Consider the following 18,764-nt stretch of genomic DNA (forward strand, 5'->3'; position numbering starts at 1 on the left):
GTAAGTGCAATGCCTTCAAATATCCTGTTCTCCAATAGTATGTCCATTGAAAGACCGTTGTTCACTTGCAACAACAGGGTATTCAAATTTTGCAGCTGCCATGCTGTTGACCATCACTGGTTCCACAATATCTTCAGGACTCCTTGACTGTTTCCACTTCTCTGGTCTGTGTACAAAGGGCAATTGTTGTAGCTGATTGCTGAGATTAACAAACTCATAATTATGAATTAAACTAGCGAGTTTTTGATCAGAATAGCTAAACTGATCATTTCATTTGCCTACCAAATCTTAAGAAATCTTTTCCCATTGTCCACTGTCTTCTATAGTTTTGAGAGGTTTAGCTCATTGGTGTATTTTACTTGCTCTAAGCAACTCCTCTATAGACAGTTCTAATTTATTCTTTATTTTCCAAATGTACTAAATATTACAGGGATAGTAATAATATTTAAAAAGCTGAATCCTAGATGCCTGTGATAAAACAAAATGCTGCAAACACACAGCATTTGAAAGTGAATAATTTGTAGGATCCTTTTTCATAACATAAAATTAAAACCTCCTGCTATTTGTTTCAGTGTTCCAGAGATTGATTTTTGCACTATCAATAATTTTGTTGTTGATTTAATGCTAATGTGACTACAGCAACCAATTCAAGCTCATTTTTGCAGTGTTTACACAAATGTAACTTCTACTGATTGGGATTACTGGCATGACAAAAGCTTAGTGAATGGACTGTGACACCAGTTGAGCCCACGTTTAGGTGGAGATTGGCAAGTATGTAACTTTCAAATCCTTTAACTTAAAATCTAAGCGACTAATAAAGTCCAATTGGAATAAGTTTAACAGAATTTAGGTCCAAACACAATTTACATAGAACAGAGCTGTCAAGAAGAAGAAAAGAATAAAGATGTGGAGAAGTGAGATAAAACCTTGTATCCTAAGAAAGAATACACAGCTCTGGATAATAAAAAATCGTTGAAGCTCTGAGCAGCAATATCCCCTCAATTATGTGCTCTCCCCTTTGGTGAGTTTGATGTCATATAATCAGGCAGAATGCAATGTTGGGGACCTATACCTGCTTGACTCCATTCTGTTAAGTCAATTGCAGGTAGGCCCATGGATGACAAATAATGCCCTTTTAATGGCCTCAACCCACCACTACTGGTATTAATCTACTACTGAGCAGAGGACACATCATGTTGGGAACATGTTAAGCAGACAGAGGTACAGTTGTCTCCAGATTCCCAAGTGAGTGGAAGTGGAGGGGGCATGGGAGAGTTAGTTGTTGAGATCCTACATTCACAGCCAGTGATTGAGGGATTCAGTATTGAGAAATATTGCTGCTGCTTTGCTACTCCTTTATCGATCATAACACTTCCTCACTGCCCAATGACACCTTCCCATGCAATTACAGAAGGTGCAACATTTGCCCATTCACCTTCCCACTCCTCATTGTCCAATGTCCGAAAAACACCCTCCAGGTGAGTCATGATTTCCTGGATTTGGCAAGGGGTTGCTGCATTATTATACATGGAGCAGAGGATTGGGTAGTTTCTTCATACAAAATCTGTAATTGTTATATGAGAGCAGAAGCGATGCTCTCAATTTGCACAATGAAACGGAGATGCACCAGATACTGTACAAAGAGAAATATTTGAATGGTCCCTCTATGAATTTGGAGACTGACATGCCCATGTTCCTTGACAGTGACAGGAAGCAATCTTGCAAGTAAACCGATGCATCCTGAAGCTCAGTATGCATGCCCATAAGTTTCTCCTTGATGCCCCTGAACCCCTCTGGTGAGCTGGCAAATGAATTATCCTTTGTTCCTGCTTGGTTGCAGTTCTCTTGAGGTCTCTTGTATTCTTTGTGGCTGAGCAAGCAGTAGGCAATTCTTTGGCATCTGAGCGCAGAAATTCAGAGAAAGTTAAAATCAGTAAATAAGAGTTCTATGGTCATGCCATTTGTAGCTCATCCACCATGTCAGACAGCAGGAGGAGGACTCGCTGATACAGGAACATAACATCATTCTTAGTCCTCAACAAAGTGATGTCATAGGCTTGATTGAATAATAACAACATCATCAGAGAGCTCCTTCATACAGCTCAAGGTGTACAGGTATTCTTATCTCTTGCTGTACTCCATTCTATTGTGTACCACCATACCGTATTGTACGAGTAAGGGAAAAGAATGAGAGTGAATGTGTTGCACTACGTTGGAATGATATGCCCATCATAGCTGAATAACTGTAAGTATGTGAAGGCAATGAGAGGTGGGCAGCATTGGAATGCAAAACGATAAGATATATCTGAAACTGAGCCCTGAGTAACAGGGAATGTTTCTGGTTAAGTTATCAGGGTGTAGTGCATTGAGCAATGAGAGAAACTGATGAAATACAGGATGAGAGTGTCATGTGAAAATGCATACAATGAGCTTGACTATTTAAGTGAAAATCATTAAAACTGTAAAGGTTTCAGGTGAAAGGGGAAAAATTTAAAAGTGACCTAAGGGGCAACTTTTTTACGCAAAGGGTGTTACATGTATGGAATGAACTGCTGGAGGAAGTGGTGAAAGGCTGGTACAATTACAACATCTGTATAAGCATATGAATAGGAAGGGTTCAGAGGAATATGGGCCAAATGCTAGCTGATGGGACTCTGGATTTAGGATATCTGATCGACCTGGATGAGTTGGACCGATAGGCTTTTTTCCATACTATAGAGCTCTGTGACTCTGCTGTCAGGTCCTTGGGTCCCCTTATGGTGTCTAACCATCCTGGCTGCTTATTCACAGTCTCTCTTGTGAGTTGGCCTTGCATGCTTCCTGTGCCTTCTGTTCAGCTTCACCATTAAGTCTTCTATCACTGCATCTATTATTCTAGAGCATCCCAAATTGATTTCCCAATTTTCTTGTTTTGTGCAGTAATCTCTTGTCATTCAATATAGTGTTTTCTTTAAGAGCAACAGATTGTCTATAAGAACAGAAGGCTGGTTGCACCACATGCTATTTGCACTGTTCTACTCGGTCCCCTGCTGAATGTACGGGTAGCTAGCAGCACCAGATATGCTTTGCCCAATATTTCAATCATGGAAATGAGGTTTCAACGTCATATTTATGTGCTGTACACCTCCTGCAGCACTAGTAAGTGCAGGAATTTTAAGGGCTCTGCTTCACTTAGTTTAATATTTAGAGAATAAGGAAAAGTTAGAAGGATTAAAATCTGCTCTGGCTGCTGTCTCTAACAACAACCGTTCTGATCACCCTTGAGCCCTCAGCCCCCAACTACCCTTCTCCCCTAACTTCATGGACACTCAACATTCCTTTGCAGTGACAAGGTGGCACTGTGCTAAGCACTGCTACCCTCCAGTGCCAAGGATCTGTCTGTGTGGAGGCTGCATGTTTTCCCCATGGTCTGCATGGGTTTCTGCCAGGTGCTCAGATATCCCCCCACAGTCCAAAATGTGCAATTAGGTGGATTGGCCATGCTAAACTAACCCATCGTGTCCATCGACGTGCAGACTAGGTGGGTTAAACATAGTAAATGTGTGATTACAGGGATAGAGTGGGAGTGTAGATCTGGGTGGAGTGTTTTTTAGCGTGTCAATAACCTGACTCCCACTTCCCCATCCCCAGCCCACATCACCAATGAACCCCAGATATTTAATCAACATGTTCATACCCCCAAACCCCCACAATCCCAACATCTCACTGCCACCCAGTCCAACCCCAATGGACCTGGCTTCTTCTAATGACTCCCACTCCACTACACCAATATCCCCCTGCCATATCGAGATTTCCTAACCCTCACCCTTGATATAAACTGGCCTCCCTTGGCCCATACCTACCCCCTCACATTGACATCAGTCCCAGAACAGACTTGTCTGAACCCCAGCCCCTCCCCACAAAGGCAGAACCTACACACACAGCATTAGGTTTTAACATAATGCTCTCATCCAACTCACTATCTACAGCAATATTACTTGAGTATTTTTCTTTAAATAAGTGATGCTCATTGTTTCAATTTCCCTTGTGATATAAAATTAATTATTTGGCATTCAAGCATCTGTGTTCTCTATTTTAATTTACAACACCAACTGGAAACTTAATCCCCAGAAGAGGAGAATATTGTGTGCATAACTTAGAGTTACTATGTATGCAATAGATAAATATCTGAGGTCTATCAGGGATAGACCCTGTTAGACAAGAACATCTGGGTCCTCTTCTCCTTTGAGTTAACAAGAGACTTTCACCCTGCCTGTCATGAGGTCACGTGTCATCAATGTAATAAAAAACGTATTTGCTGTCGTGTGTCTGCTATCTATTAAAGAATGGTCTATAATGTCAACCTGACACCTGATTATTAATTGATACACAGCATTGTATGCTTTTAAGTCCGGCTCCACTTCACTCAATATTTAATCGTAATTGAAATAAGCATTTTAGAGCAACTTCAAGAATATCAGTATTTAATCGAGTGGGCAGTGTTCTCCTCTGTCAGCCACACAACAAATTAAAGCTCCATGTCATCTCTTTAGGAAGACTCACCAATTAAATGCTCCCAAAACACTTAACCAGGCGGTAGCGGGCTGTTGCAAATATCTACTTCATTTGTTTTAGTTTATTTTTAGTCTCAGGAGTTCAAATTTAATTGTATAAAATGGGATAGAAGTCCATCACCCTTAAAAGGTGGGTAATCCTACTTTAAAAGATTAACAGCTAGAAAAGTAGGATCAGAAACAGCAGTGGACTTGCTGAGCTGGTGACATGGTGTCTACATTGTTTACAGCAGAGAGAGTCTGGAAAGATAGCAAATTTAGCTTTAACTTGAAAACTAACTAATTTCAGTGATCTCTGGCAGAACGTTAAAGTTATGCTCAGAGGTGGTGAGGTTATCTTGGATGTGTATGGGCCTTAAGAAGGTTCTTCTTTGGTTTCAGTTTATCTGAATGTATGTTTACTTGGAGAAGTTCAGTTGCAGTTTGGAGCTGGGAGAGTGTTGAAGCAAAAGAAGTAGCACTAAGCAGCAAAAGTTGCTGTTAGAAATTTAAGGCAGTTTCAGGCTTGGTGTCCCAAAGGAAGTGTTGGATCAATGCTGTGGACAACCATTTAGGCAAAATGTAGCCCTGAGAATCATCAACAATTTGGTGCAGCAGGGAGTGGGATTAAGAAGCTCAAAAGCAATATTTACTTGATCCAGCTTATTGGATATTAGGGAAATTCGGTAGCAGCTATTTGAATCTAGCTGTTCATAAAAGCAGAAATTATGCTTATTGGCAGACACTTGACAATCTCAAGAGGCTGAGGGCAGTTGGTCTCAGGAGATGAGATTGAACTACCAAAATGATACAGATAGATTTAAAAATGAATAGGGCACTCCAAGACTAGATCTCTGAAAGTGCAGGTTAGAATTCCTTACAAAGGAGACAAAGATTCATTGAAATCTGATGACTCACAATGTTACTAATGTCTGGGTGGGACCTGTCTTGACTGTATCAGCTATTTAAAATGCAGGTTGTGATGTCCTTAACCACAGTTTTTACCTTCACTCATAATTATCACATATTTATGCTGAATGTTAGACTTTGTTCCATATACAATATTTATCTTTTAGAATGATAGGGCAGGATTTCTGGTTCTACCTCAAGTTTTTTGGAAGGTTGGGCTCCCAATTCAGTGGGAGACAAAAAAAATTCTTGAAGGTGTGGTTGTGATGTAAGGTTGTAACTTATTTATATTTTTATATAATTAATTTTAAAATTTGGGTTTTGTACAAATGGCATGAGAGTGTTAGTCTGTGTGAATGATATATGTCTATGTATTAATAATTAACTTTTCAATGCTTCTGGAGTCATAATTTCTTTTATTCTGGTATGAGAGAGGGGGTTCCTGGAGTAAATAGTGAGAATTTGTTTACATTGGGAGAGTTCTACAACTGGGCAAAATAAACACCGAAGAGTATGAGCTTGCTTTCAGTTAGAAAGATTAGGTCTTTTTTTTATTTTTTGTTTAAGGGGAAATCCCATTGTTTGGAAAGCTTTCGGTTTCAGTTCACAGAGGTGCTGATGGGACTGTAGTTGTGAGCAAGTAAGAAGTACATGAAGAGGGGAACCAGCATGGTCAAGCAGCCTGCTTCAGGTCTACTGAACGCATTGCTAGGGACATGGGACATGACAAGGGAGGCTGTAACCTAATAGGAGAAAGCGAGGACGGCAGATGCTGAAGATCAGAGTCAAGAGTGTGTGGTGCTGGAGAAGCACAGCAAGTCATATAGCATCAGAGGAACAGGAGAATCGACGTTTCAGAAAAGAGCTCCTGCCTGAATCGTTGGTTCTCCTGCTCCACGGATGCTGCACAGCCTGCTCTGCTTTACCAGCAACAGATACACTGGAAGCTGTAACCTAATGTCTGCCATAACATTTTTTTCATCATCTCAGTCCTGAACAGTTCACCATGCACCCTGAGACTCTGGTTCCTGACATTCTGGTTCTAGACTCCCTAACAAAGGAAATTGTTCGTCCTGCATCTAATCTATCAAGCACTGTAGAATTTTGTATGTTTTAATCAGGTCCCTTCTCATACTTCTAAACCTCTAATGAATACAGGCCCAGTTGAATCAATCTGTCCTCTTACGACAGTCCTGCCTTATCTTTATAAAATTGCCTTGATGGTAAGTATGTCCTTTCGTCAGCAGGGAAACCAAAGCTGCATGCAATACTCCAGGTATGGTTTGCAATATCTGCAGTAAGGCATCGTGCTTCTAAACTCTAAACCTCTTGCATTGAAGACCAATATACCATTTGTTTTCCAAACTGTTTGTTGTGTTTTCCCTTCTACTTTCAATGAAGGACACCCACATCTCTTTATACATGCACATTCCCCAATATATCACTGTTAAAATAATACTCTTTCTTTCTGGTTTTCACACAAAAGTATATGATTTCACATTTAGCAATGTCTTCATGTATTTAAATTACAGCAATGCCTTCCACTGTTGACCACTCTGATAAAGTTAGTACTAATGTACCAAACAATAGAAAATCTTATTCAAGAACAGTGTAGTTTAAACACAATACAATCTTGATATAATGATAAGGCATTCATAACAATGCATCCCATTTTCGATTATATTGATCTCTTCACAACTGAAATTCCTTAGAGTTTTGTAATTAAGCCTCATATTCCTATCATCTAACAATTTGCACTTTAAAACCCCAAAATCCTGATAAATGTTTGAGAATTATTTAATAACTCTGCAGTGAATTAGTGGTAATGTCACTGGATTAGCAACCCAGAGGCCCAGGCTAATAAGTTTTGGAACTACAGGTTCAAATTCCATCACACAGCTGGTAGAATTTGAAGTTCATTAATAAATTCAAAATTAAAAATTACTCTCAGCAATTATGAACATTGTACCATTGGTGATATCACAATAATAGTGAGTTTTGAGAAGATTTATAGCTCAGGTTGAGGTTTTGGATGTAGATTTGCTCGCTGAGCTGCAAGATTCATTTCCAGATGTTTCATTACCCTACGAGATAACATCTTCAGTGGGCCTCAGGCGAAGCAATGCTAAGAATTCTTGCTTTCTATTTATATATTTGGGTTTCTTATAAATAGAAATAACATATAAATAGAAAGCAGGAATTTTCAGCATTGCTTCACCTGAGGCTCACTGAAGATGTAGGGTAACGAAACATCTGGAAATGAACCTTGCAGCTCAGTGAACAAACCTACATCCATCACAATAATGATAAAATATGAATGATTGATTTTTAAATTCCATCATCTGATTTATTACCTGGGACTTCTATGGACACAAATGGATTTAAAAAGGAAAGAACACTGATTTAAAATGGTCCCAATAATCAACTGACCAAACAAGTTACTTCATGAAACCAACATAGGTAAAACAAAATTGTCTTAACTGAAATTAATGTTTTTATTAATAGTCATCAAAACTAATCAGATATGAAGAAATCATCATATTTTGATTTATGCCTGAATTATACATTTCACAAATTGGAGATTAAACAACTCCTCAATTAACAAGCTTGGAAACAAAGAGTTCAGACATTGGAATTCACAAACTTCTTGTATTACAAAGAAATGTTTTCATGGCAGAGCAAAAGAAATGGATTTATGACTGGTAAGAACTGGAGAAACCTCAATCTCTCTTCCTCTTTCTCAAACCTCACATCTCAAAAGTCATCCTCAGGACTTGTACTTTGGGTGTGGGACTTCAATATCTGCAGCAGGTGGTGAGGAAAACCAACAAGAGAGAAGAAAATTGACTTCATCCTCTCTAATCTGAATGCTGCAGCTGCATCTTTCCATGACAGTATCAGTGAGGGTGACCACCTCAAATCCCTTGCATAGACAAAGTCCCATCTTTTCATTCAAATATCAACATTGTGTTGTGTGACATTATCATCGTACTAAATAGGATGGATTTCAAACAGAACTAGGAGCTCAGCACTACACATCCATGAGGCACTGTAGGCATCAGGAGCAGCAGAACTGACCAGCATATACTCCATTCTACCATTACCACCAAGCCAAAGGATGTCAGGAGCAGCATCAGGCGTATCTAAATATGGGATACCAACCTAGTGTAGCTACAAAACAGGGCAACTTAACTGCCAACGCAAGTTCTGCAGTCCTGCCACATCCAATCATGATTGGTTGTGGTCAATTAAACAACTCATTGGAGGAGGCAACTCCACAAACATTTCTACCCTTAGTTATTGAGGAGCCCAGCAAATCAGTGCCAAGAATACGGCTGAAACATTTGTAATAATCTTCAGCCAGAAGTGCTGAGTGGATGATTCATCCTGGCCTCCTCCAGAAGTCAGTAGCATCCCCAATGCCATTCCCTGAAAGCATAAGTGCAGAATGGAAAGATTCAAGTGAGGTAAGGTATATGAGTGGGAAAGCAAATTGTGCATGGTTACATCATCTGAAACTTGCACTTCATGTCAAACAGCAGGATGAGGACAAGATTAGCTTTGAGAAAGACCAAACTGACCATCATTCTGAATATTCTTAGTGACATTAAATACAACATCTTCTATTATAGCCAACTCTGATGCGCAGCAGTCTCCTCCAGTGGACTTAGGTGATGTACAAGTACTTGGCTAATCTGGTTCTGTTTTGCTTTCTCCTGTTGGAGGGTGCCCTGTACAGCAAATGAAAGGGAACAATATCAATGACTATATTGCCATGTGTTTATGTGATGCTCCTGTTATGGCTGAAGATGAGTATGTGGTTGGTAGCACTGGCTAGATATGGAAGGTTACAATGGAGCAGTTGAATGTTTGGCACACAAGTCCTGATTGATAAAGATTGCTGATGGTTATGTAATAGGGATCTGGTGCAGTATGAAGGGTGCAGGAGATTGTTAGATAGGAAATGCCAATGTAAAGATGTATTCAATGGTCTTGACCAATTCTATGAGGTCATTATGGCACTCTGCGAGGTCCTTGGTCAGGTTCTGAAACTTATCTCCCTGGCATGAATTCCCATTCTTCAGGGATTGCCTTGAGGGCCTCCTCTTGAAACACTGAATCTCTCCCCCTCTCTTCATGCACTAATACCTCCAACACTAACATCAGAGGGACAGTGATCTCTCTCTTTTTTGCTCCATTTTCTATTCTTTTGCGTCTCATTAATTCTTTCACAATCTTTAGCAACTTCAGTACAGCTCCAACCTATTTGGGCAGGCTGCCTTCAAATGTTCAGACCAGGAGAAACGTGTGCTAGCAACGTACCCTTTCCAGGTGTCCAATCAGTCAGCAGCAAGTTTTACGCTTGGCTGTGTGCTGAAATCATTTTGTGGAGAAGAGAAACATATAGTTTGTGTGCTCCTTACATCAACTGAACTAGTTTTATGATAATTGTGCATTGTGACTCCTGCAAACAGGCCAAAATACATTTCCCTCAGACTGTAAAAACAATAATAATTAATGCCCCATGTTAAAGTCTGAACCATTTTGAACCTCATTTTCTATAGAGAGCAAGAGGGCAAGTGTTTCCAAAAATATTTGGTAAATACAACAGATATTATCTTGTTATTTTGTAAAGTTGAACCAGATTACTTCATTTCCCACGTGGTATAAACTCAATCATCTAATGCCTACACACCTGTGACTCATTAGATTGCATGACATCTTGAAATTATTCTCTCATAGGATCAAGTATTGATACTTCTGAGAGAAACATCAAAAATTATCCATTTAGAATAATACATCTGGGTTCCCTTTCCTTCCTCAGGCAAATAACAGCCTGTCAATCCTATTTGCAAACCACATAAGAATGTACAAAACTTTACTTGGGCTGCATTACAAGTACAACGAAAACAAATAATGTTTTAAAATTGATATAGTTTGAACTTAAAACATTTTTATATTATAGAGTATGTATTGTTCTGTGATTCTGATAGAGAAAAAAATAAATTAATAGTTCAGGGCAGTTCCAAATTATTCAAGCAGTAAGAATAGAAGGATATGTATTTTCATAAATGTGGCCACCTTCACTGATATTAATACACTGCTCTCACATTAAAACATTAAACCAAATCTCTAAATATTTATCACATCAATCGAACCAGAACAAGATCTACATTGAGACTTTGTGTAGTTTGTATTTATTATGAAAGATGTTACTTCCTAAAAGTATGGTGGCAGTGGTTCACAAAGGTGGCTCACTAGCACCTTTTGAAAGACAGTAAATACTAGCCTTGCCATCAATACCATAATGAAAAGAAAAATAAATATTACTTGCACCCAAATTACCCCATCCATATCACGATTGTGGCATTTCTTTGAATAGAAAATAATTCAATTGCGCTGGCCAGTTTCCGAGGTTTTGTAATATATTAATTTTGTGCCAATTAGGTTGCAGATCAGCTACTAACTGACAAGAATTATCATCCGTAGTTGTCTTCACGGTTCCTGAAAGGAAACTCTGCAATGCAGCAGAGCTGGTCTGCAGGAACAGATGTACTAATGACAGCAAGCAGGCAGTTAATGTCCTCCAGTGTACTTTCTTTGATAACATAATTTTAATACATCGAATCTGCTTCCAAAGATGATACTGAACTCTCTTTCTCCACAACTTTGGCAATAACACCCTTGTCCCTGTGATGTCAGAATGCTTTGTCAGGTTGAAAAAAGGGTCATTGGACCCAAAACATTTCTCTCCTCAAATGCTGCTAAACCTGCTGAGTATTTCCACCAATTTCTGTTTTTGTTTCTAATTTCCAGCATCTGCAGTTCTTTCTCTTTTTTTGTCCCATGTACTTCAATCTTGTTTACTAACTTCCTATGTGGGATTTTAACAAAAGACTTCTGAAAATCCAAATATACCACATTGACTGATTCTGCTTTATTGACACCGGTAGTAACATTCTCAAAATACTCTATCAGTTTGACATGATATCCTCTTCATAAATTGGAGTCTGTCCAATCAGACAATTCATTTCTAAATATTCAGTGATCATGTTCTGTTCTAGTAATTTCCCTACTATTGATGGCAGGCTAACAGGTAGATTCCTGTTTTCCTTCTTACTCCGTTTCCCCACTAAAAGTGGGGTTACACTTGTAACCTTTCCATCCAATGCACCATTGCAGGATTAATAGATTTTTGAAAGATGAACTAATGCATCCACTTTGTCTGTAGACATCACTCTCAGTTCCTCGGTGAAGGTTCCTGGGTCTGAGAGACTTGTCTATTTTAAAAGTCACATTACTTTTTCTAATACTACTTTTTCACTCCTACTAATATCTTATAGTCCAACACTCTTGAAAGTTTAGGGTTTCGATTTAAACTCAAACCCCTATCTATTTGCTTGTTTAAGATTTTAATCATTCAGGTAACAGAGACAGTCTGGTGAAATAACTCAGGAAACTTTATTTAAGCTTAACTGTCTCTCACCAACATCTCTAATGAGCTGTAATTATCTAGATTGAGTTTGTTTTTTTTTGTAGATAATAATACCTAGGCAACTTTTCATATTGTTAAGTAGTATTGTCACTATAATGGAACAGACTGTTTGAGGGTGCGGCTATTTTTGAAGCATAAGTCTTCAGTATCATTATGCTGTCAGGGCCCATAGCCTTTGTTTTATATCAACAATTTGTTAGGCCGCTTTTGGAATACTGCGAGCAATTCTGGTCTGCCTGCTATAGGAAAGATGTTGTGAAAGTTGAAAGAGTTAGGAAAAGATTTACAAGGATATTGCCAGGGTTTGAGCTATAGGGAGAGACTGAATAGGCTAGGATTGTTTTCCCTGAAGTGTCGGAAGCTAAGGGGGGGACTTATAGAGATTTGTAAAATCATGAGGGGCATGAATATGGTAAATAAACAAGGTCTTTTCCCCAGGGTGGGGGAGTCCAAAACAAGAGGGCAAGTTGAGAGGGCAAAGATTGAAAAGGGATCTAAAGGGCAACATTTTCATGCAGAGGGTGGTGCGTATATGGAATGAGCTGCCAGAGCAAGTACTGGACGCTGGTACAGTTACAACATTTAAAAGGCACCTGGATGACTTTATGAATAGGAAGGGTTCAGAGGAATATGGGCCAAATGCTGGCAAATGGGACTAGATTTATTTAGGATATCCAATTGGCATGGATGAGTTGGACTAAAGGTTCTGTTTCAGTGCAATACATACTAAATGTTGTAACTGTATCTGCACCTTCCACTTCCTCTGGCAGTTGACATCACATATGGACAATCTGTGTGAAAAGGTTGTCCCTCAGGTCCCTTTTAAAGCTTTCTCCTCTCATCTTCAAAATATGCTCCCTAGTTTTGAACTCGCCCACCCTAAGGAAAATGCCTTTGCTATTTACCTTATCCATTCCCCTCATGATTTAATAAACCTCTATAAGGTCATTCATCAACCTCGTTTGCTCCAGTGAAAAAGTTCCAGCCTATCCAGCCTCTGCTTATAACTTAATCCTGTTATCCCTGCAATAATCTGCTGAATCTTTGCTGAACCCTCTCCAAGTTAACAATATCCTTCCTATAGCAGGGTGACACAATACTCCAAAAGTTGCCTCACCAACGTCCTGTACAACCTCAGCATGACAAAGAACATAGAACATTGCAGCGCAGTACAGGCCCTTCAGCCCTCGATGTTGTGGCAATTTGTGAAACCAATCTGAAGCCCATTGAAGAGCATTTTGGAAACAGTGATCACAACTCCTTAAGTTTTAAGATAGCTATGAATAAGAATAAGCCAGGGTCTTGCAGGAAGGTACTAAATTGGGGAAGGGCAAATTGCATCAGTATTAGGCAGGGACTGGGGAGTGTTAATTGGGAGGAGCTGCTATCAGCCAAGTGCACATTTGACAAATATGCACTTGTTTGAAGACCGACTGTTTGTGATATATATGTTAACGACTTGAATGAAAATGTAGGTGGATGGGACAGTAAGTTTGCAGACACAAAGATCAGTGGAGTTGTGAATAGTGTTGAAGGTTGTCAAAGGATACAGCAGGATATAAGTCGGTTGCAGAGAAATGGCAGATGGAAATTCACCTGGGTAAGTATATGGTGCTGTACTCTGGGAAATCAAGTGTTCAGGAAAACCATAGTTAATGGCAGCACCATGGACAGCATTGATGTACAAAGGGATCTTGGGATTCAAATCCATAGCTTCCTGAAAGTGACCACACAAATAGTTAGGGTGGGAAAGAAGGCACATGGCATACTTTTATTGGTCGCGGAACTGAGTATAAGAGTCACAATGTCATGTTGCAGCTTTATAAGACTTTGGTTAGACCACACTTGGGAGTGTTGAATTCAAATTCTTGTTGCCATTTTACAGGACGGATGAGGAAGTTTTGGACAATATCAATCCTCACTTTACCATCCCCTACTCCTCTACATTCTTTTTGTTCCCACCATAGTGTCAGTGTCAGTTATATTATCCATCTTAAAGGGGGATTGCATCTTAAAGATGGTGCGCTAAGTCCCCCAATCAGCTATATTTTTGTTAACATTATTTATTTTCCAAGTACCAAGTAGAATTGTAAGATACCTATTAAATGCATGGTAAGATGGGACCATCTTTACTGACCATACCCATCTAGCTCATTTGTATCTTCCAATCACTGATTAACGTATCCGATATTAAAATGACAAACACAAACAACATTTCAAAGACATTCTGAAACTCCCTTTGTACTGGAGCAACATTGATGCAAATTAGTGAGAATGATTGCTATGAATTATTCAAACTGGTGATGACTTGTCTGTCAAGCTTCATTGTGCATTGAATCCAAAGCCTTTGTTTTTAATTTATCCCCGGTTGGGCTAGCTTTTATTGCCGATCCTTAAGAAGGTGATGGTGAGCTGCCTTCTTGATCTGCTTCAGTCCATGTGTTGCAGGCACACCTACAATGCTGTTAGGGAGGGAATTACAGGATCTTCAACAGTAATATATTTCCAACTCAGAATGGTGAGTGGCTTGGAAGGGTACTTGCAGGTGGTGGTATTCCCCGGAATCTGCTGCCCTTGTCCTTTCTGATAGCAATGTTTGTGGGCTGGAAGTTGCTGTAAGGAACCGTGATGAATTTCTTTGATGCCTCTTGTAGATAGTGCACATTTCTGAGACTGAGTATTGGTGTGGTGGGCGGGGGAAGGAGTGAATGTTTGTGCTTGTAATACCAGTCAAGTGGATTGCTGATGAAGGCCCAAAACATTGGTTTTCCTGCTCTGTGGATGCTGCCTGACCTGCTGTGTTTTTCCAGCACCACACTCTCAACTCTAATCTCCAGCATTTGCAGCCCTCACTTTTGTCTTGTCCTAGATGATGTCAAATTTCTTAGGTATTGTTGGAGCTGCACTCATCCAGACCAGTGGGGAGTATTTCATCACACTCCTGACTTGTGTCTTGTAGACAGTAGACAGGCTTTTTGTTCTTTGCATTACTCCATCACTCACAAGTTGTAAATGACCGATTTATCCTTATTCTTTTGTTGCCTGTCCAGTAACCAATCCTTTGCCTATTGTAATATATTAGCACAAACTTCACAACCTCTTGATTTTTACATGCTAACCTATCAAATGATTTTTGGAAATATAGAAACATAGAAAATAGGAGCAGGAGGCCCTTTGAGCCTGCTCCACCATTCATCACACTCATGGCTGGTCATCCAATTCAATAGCCTAATCCTGCTTTCTCCCCATAACTTTTGATTTCATTCGCCCCAAGTGCTATATCCAGCCACCTCTTGAATACATTCAGTGTTTTGGTATCAACTACTTCCTGTGGTAATGAATTCCACAGGCTCACCACTCTTTTGGTGAAGAAATATCTCCTCACCTCTGTCCTAAATAGTCTACCCCGAATCCTCAGACTGTGACCCCTGGCTCCGGACACAAAAACCACTGGGAAGCCTTCCTCATCTATCCTGTCTAGTCCTGTTAGAATTTCATAAGTCTCTATGAGACCCCCCTCATTCATCTGAACTCAAGCAAAAACAGTCCCAATCTAGTCAATCCTTTCTTACATGTCAATCCCACCATTCTGTTAATCAGGTTGGTAAACCTTCACTGCACTTTCTCAAGAGCAAGAGCATCCTTACTGAGAAAAGGAGACCAAAACTGCACACAATATTCTAGGTGTGGCCTCACCAAGGACCTGCATTACTTATACATATTACACATAGCATTTTTTAGAAAAATGCAATTTTGGAAATTTTCTAATTTTGATTGTCAAAATTGTTATATTATATTGATGAAAAAAAATGCATTCGTATAAACATGGAAAATATTGATAAAGAATACAGATATAGGAAAATATGGAAAATCAAAGGTATGCTTCCAAAAACCTCGACAACTAAATTACACCCAAAATTCTGGAGCTAATTTTATACGAATTCTGAACCAGTGTAATTGTAGTAAATGATCCTGTATGGTTGGAAAATATGAAGAAAGCTTAGTCAATGTAATATCATGTACAGCTCATGAACTCAATTTCCTTTTTTTTCACACTGGCTTTTGTTTTACATCCCAGTTACGTGTCTTGGGGCAAAAATACGCAGGGCATTTCTTCCTATAATTCTATTTCTTGGTATCACTGGACCAAACATGTGCTTCAAATTATGTATGAAGTTAAAGCATCAAATGAAATAGATGTTTTTATTTCATAAAACAAAGTAACTTGCACAAATCTGAACAAACTTACAAAAGCAAAGCCTAGAAATGTGAGAAAAACCATGGGTACAAAAATGGATGCTTTTCCCTTGAATATCTTAGCACATCGCAACTAAACTTTGATGCAATCTGTATGTATAGCTATAACAAATGAAATATTTCATTTACAGATTCTAACAAAAATTTTATGCATTCACTATTCTTTGTGAATAAAAAGTCCAAATCAAAGATATACTTTAAGAAGATGACAACTCTTATATTTATAAACAGATAAAGAAATGTACAACAAAACATATTCCAAAATAATATTTCAATGTGAGAGTTATTTTTAAAAATTGCAAATGCTTATTTTTAAAAGCTAAATCACAGTCGAAGTAAGAAGTAAATTTCTGGCTCACTGATGGAGCTAGGCTCAGTTTGCAAGATTGAGTTGTCAGTGTAAAAGTTGTCAAGGTATCTATGATGTAGTGTACTACAAGATCCTTCAGGAATACCCCGCCTTTCCAATCCTTCCTCTTTGAATTGGTTCATGTATCCTGCAATGTAAGAGCCTGTGGAATGCCTGTTAACTATATGGCGTTGTACTGGGGGTTTATTTCTTAAAACTACACCACGAGAAAATCTATGCTTGTTGGCTTCTTGAATTTGCTTTGCCCTGTTAGCAACATAACGGACTCTGCTCTGGCTTCTGGATGAGAGTTTCCTTAATAGTCCCCTTTGGTAACCTGATTCTGGCCTTACACTGGAAACTACAGTTTCTTGATTTTCCTCCTGTTCCAAAGTTACAAGTTTGCGTAACTGCTCTGTTAATGCATCCGCAGGCTGTGGCACATTTTTAGGGGAAGACACCATTTGATGATCTTTTGATGGTGGAACAAAAAAACTTTTGCTGATGAATTTGTATTTGCTTTCAAAGGTGCAGCTTATATCCTCAGAAGTCAGATCTCCAAGACTTTTGGATTTACATGCACTTGGTTGATATACTGCACTGAAAGGATGGATGTTTGTTGATGTTCTACATGGAGTAGAATTATTTATGTTTGAAGCATTCAATGCCTTTTCATCTGTAGTCGAAGCTGGTAAGTGCTCCAAAATCAAACAACTGCTTACATTTTCCTCATTCAGGAAACCCGATTGATAGAAATTACAAGTTGATGGATGATCTTCTGGGCCCATGTCTTCACTACAGGCTTTTGTATCTGTCACTGTCGACTCAAATTCTTCCATTTCTATTAAACTACTCCCAACAGAATCTATTGGTAGAGACATATTAAGAATTGTATCATCGGCTGCTGTATATGTGCTAGTTGTATGATCACACGTACCATAAGCTCCCACTGAGCTCTGGGTTGCATCATAGATGCTGGAGACACTTGAATTTACAAAGATATTTGAATGGATACCCAGAGTATCCAAAGGCTTATCTAGTGTTACCTCCAAAGTTCTGTCAAATGTATTTTTACTTGTAGTGTTATGCAAGGAAACTGGTGAGAGGACATCCTCATGAATTATGGTGTAAGTAGAATGGTCTGATGTTTCAGGACTGGAGAAGATTGTAGTATCTGCAGTTATATCCAAACATGGTTTCTTGGTTCTAACATTCCTACATAGTGGATCTACAGCTGCATTCACCTCTAAGCCATGAGTATTTGATAGTCCAGACATCATGCTTAAAGCGTGATTGTTAGCTCCCTGAAAATTTGAAACCATGGTCAGGTTTGTTCTGTCAACTGTTGTTTCAAACTGTGAAATGAGTGCTGAAATAGAACTACCTACTCCACTTTCATTGGATAAGGACATAGCATCAATCAAATGAGAGACTGTGCTACCAGGAGTCAGATTTAACGATTGTGAAGCATCAAAATCATTAATAGGAACTGGTGAACCAATAGAAGACATTGTGATATAAAGCTCCTCATTGTTAAATTCCAATTTTTCAACATTTTCTTCACCTTCTAAAAACTTTGTATCACATTGTGCAGCGGAATCACTTTGCAGATTTGATTCCTGTTGTTGCTCAGTGATGTTTTGTTCTTGTATCAGATTCTCTTTGGTCAGCTGACACACAATCTGATTATTTTCAAATTGGAACCATTCGTTTTTGTGTAATTGTCCTTTATAACATGCCCCATTGATTTCAACAGACTTTGTACTGCATTGCTCTTTGAAGGGAAGCATTTCAAAGGAACTATGCTCAGATGTTTGAAAGTTAGATGAAAGATATTCAGTGTTTCCAGTCAACACTTTAGAAATGTTCCCGATCAAGTCTTGTGACTGAGATCCATAAAATTCATTGGCACTAGTTAACGGAATAGAGTGTGATGAAATGAATGATGATTCCACATGATTATCTTTTGTACTTGAACTTGTTTTTGTTTCTGCAAAACAAATAATCAGACAGTGAGTTTTATAAGGAAGTTCATATTTCCCTTTGACCTCATATTAATATAAGTTTTATACGATTAAAGACCTACTCCAGTTAGTGGCAACAAATTAAGCTAGAATATGACCTCTAAAGAGCAGGTGGAATAACTATTGGTCAATAGTGGAATTCTCATCTCTGAAACAGAAGGGGTCAACTTTGAAACTCAGATTAGTCACTGCTGGTG

General features: G+C 38.9%; 1 protein-coding gene across 1 annotated transcript in view; it reads right to left on the reverse strand.

Moving 5' to 3' along the window:
• Positions 1-16,518: 16,518 nt before the first annotated feature.
• The window catches only part of plch1 (phospholipase C, eta 1), a 134,591-nt gene continuing 132,345 nt past the window's right edge, over positions 16,519-18,764 (reverse strand). Inside the window, exon 23 of the mRNA XM_060834159.1 lies at positions 16,519-18,533. Within this exon, the coding sequence (XP_060690142.1) occupies positions 16,519-18,533 (2,015 nt within the window). The remainder of the gene's footprint in view (positions 18,534-18,764) is intronic.

Source organism: Hemiscyllium ocellatum, chromosome 13 (assembly GCF_020745735.1).
Source record: "Hemiscyllium ocellatum isolate sHemOce1 chromosome 13, sHemOce1.pat.X.cur, whole genome shotgun sequence".
NCBI lineage: Eukaryota > Metazoa > Chordata > Chondrichthyes > Orectolobiformes > Hemiscylliidae > Hemiscyllium > Hemiscyllium ocellatum.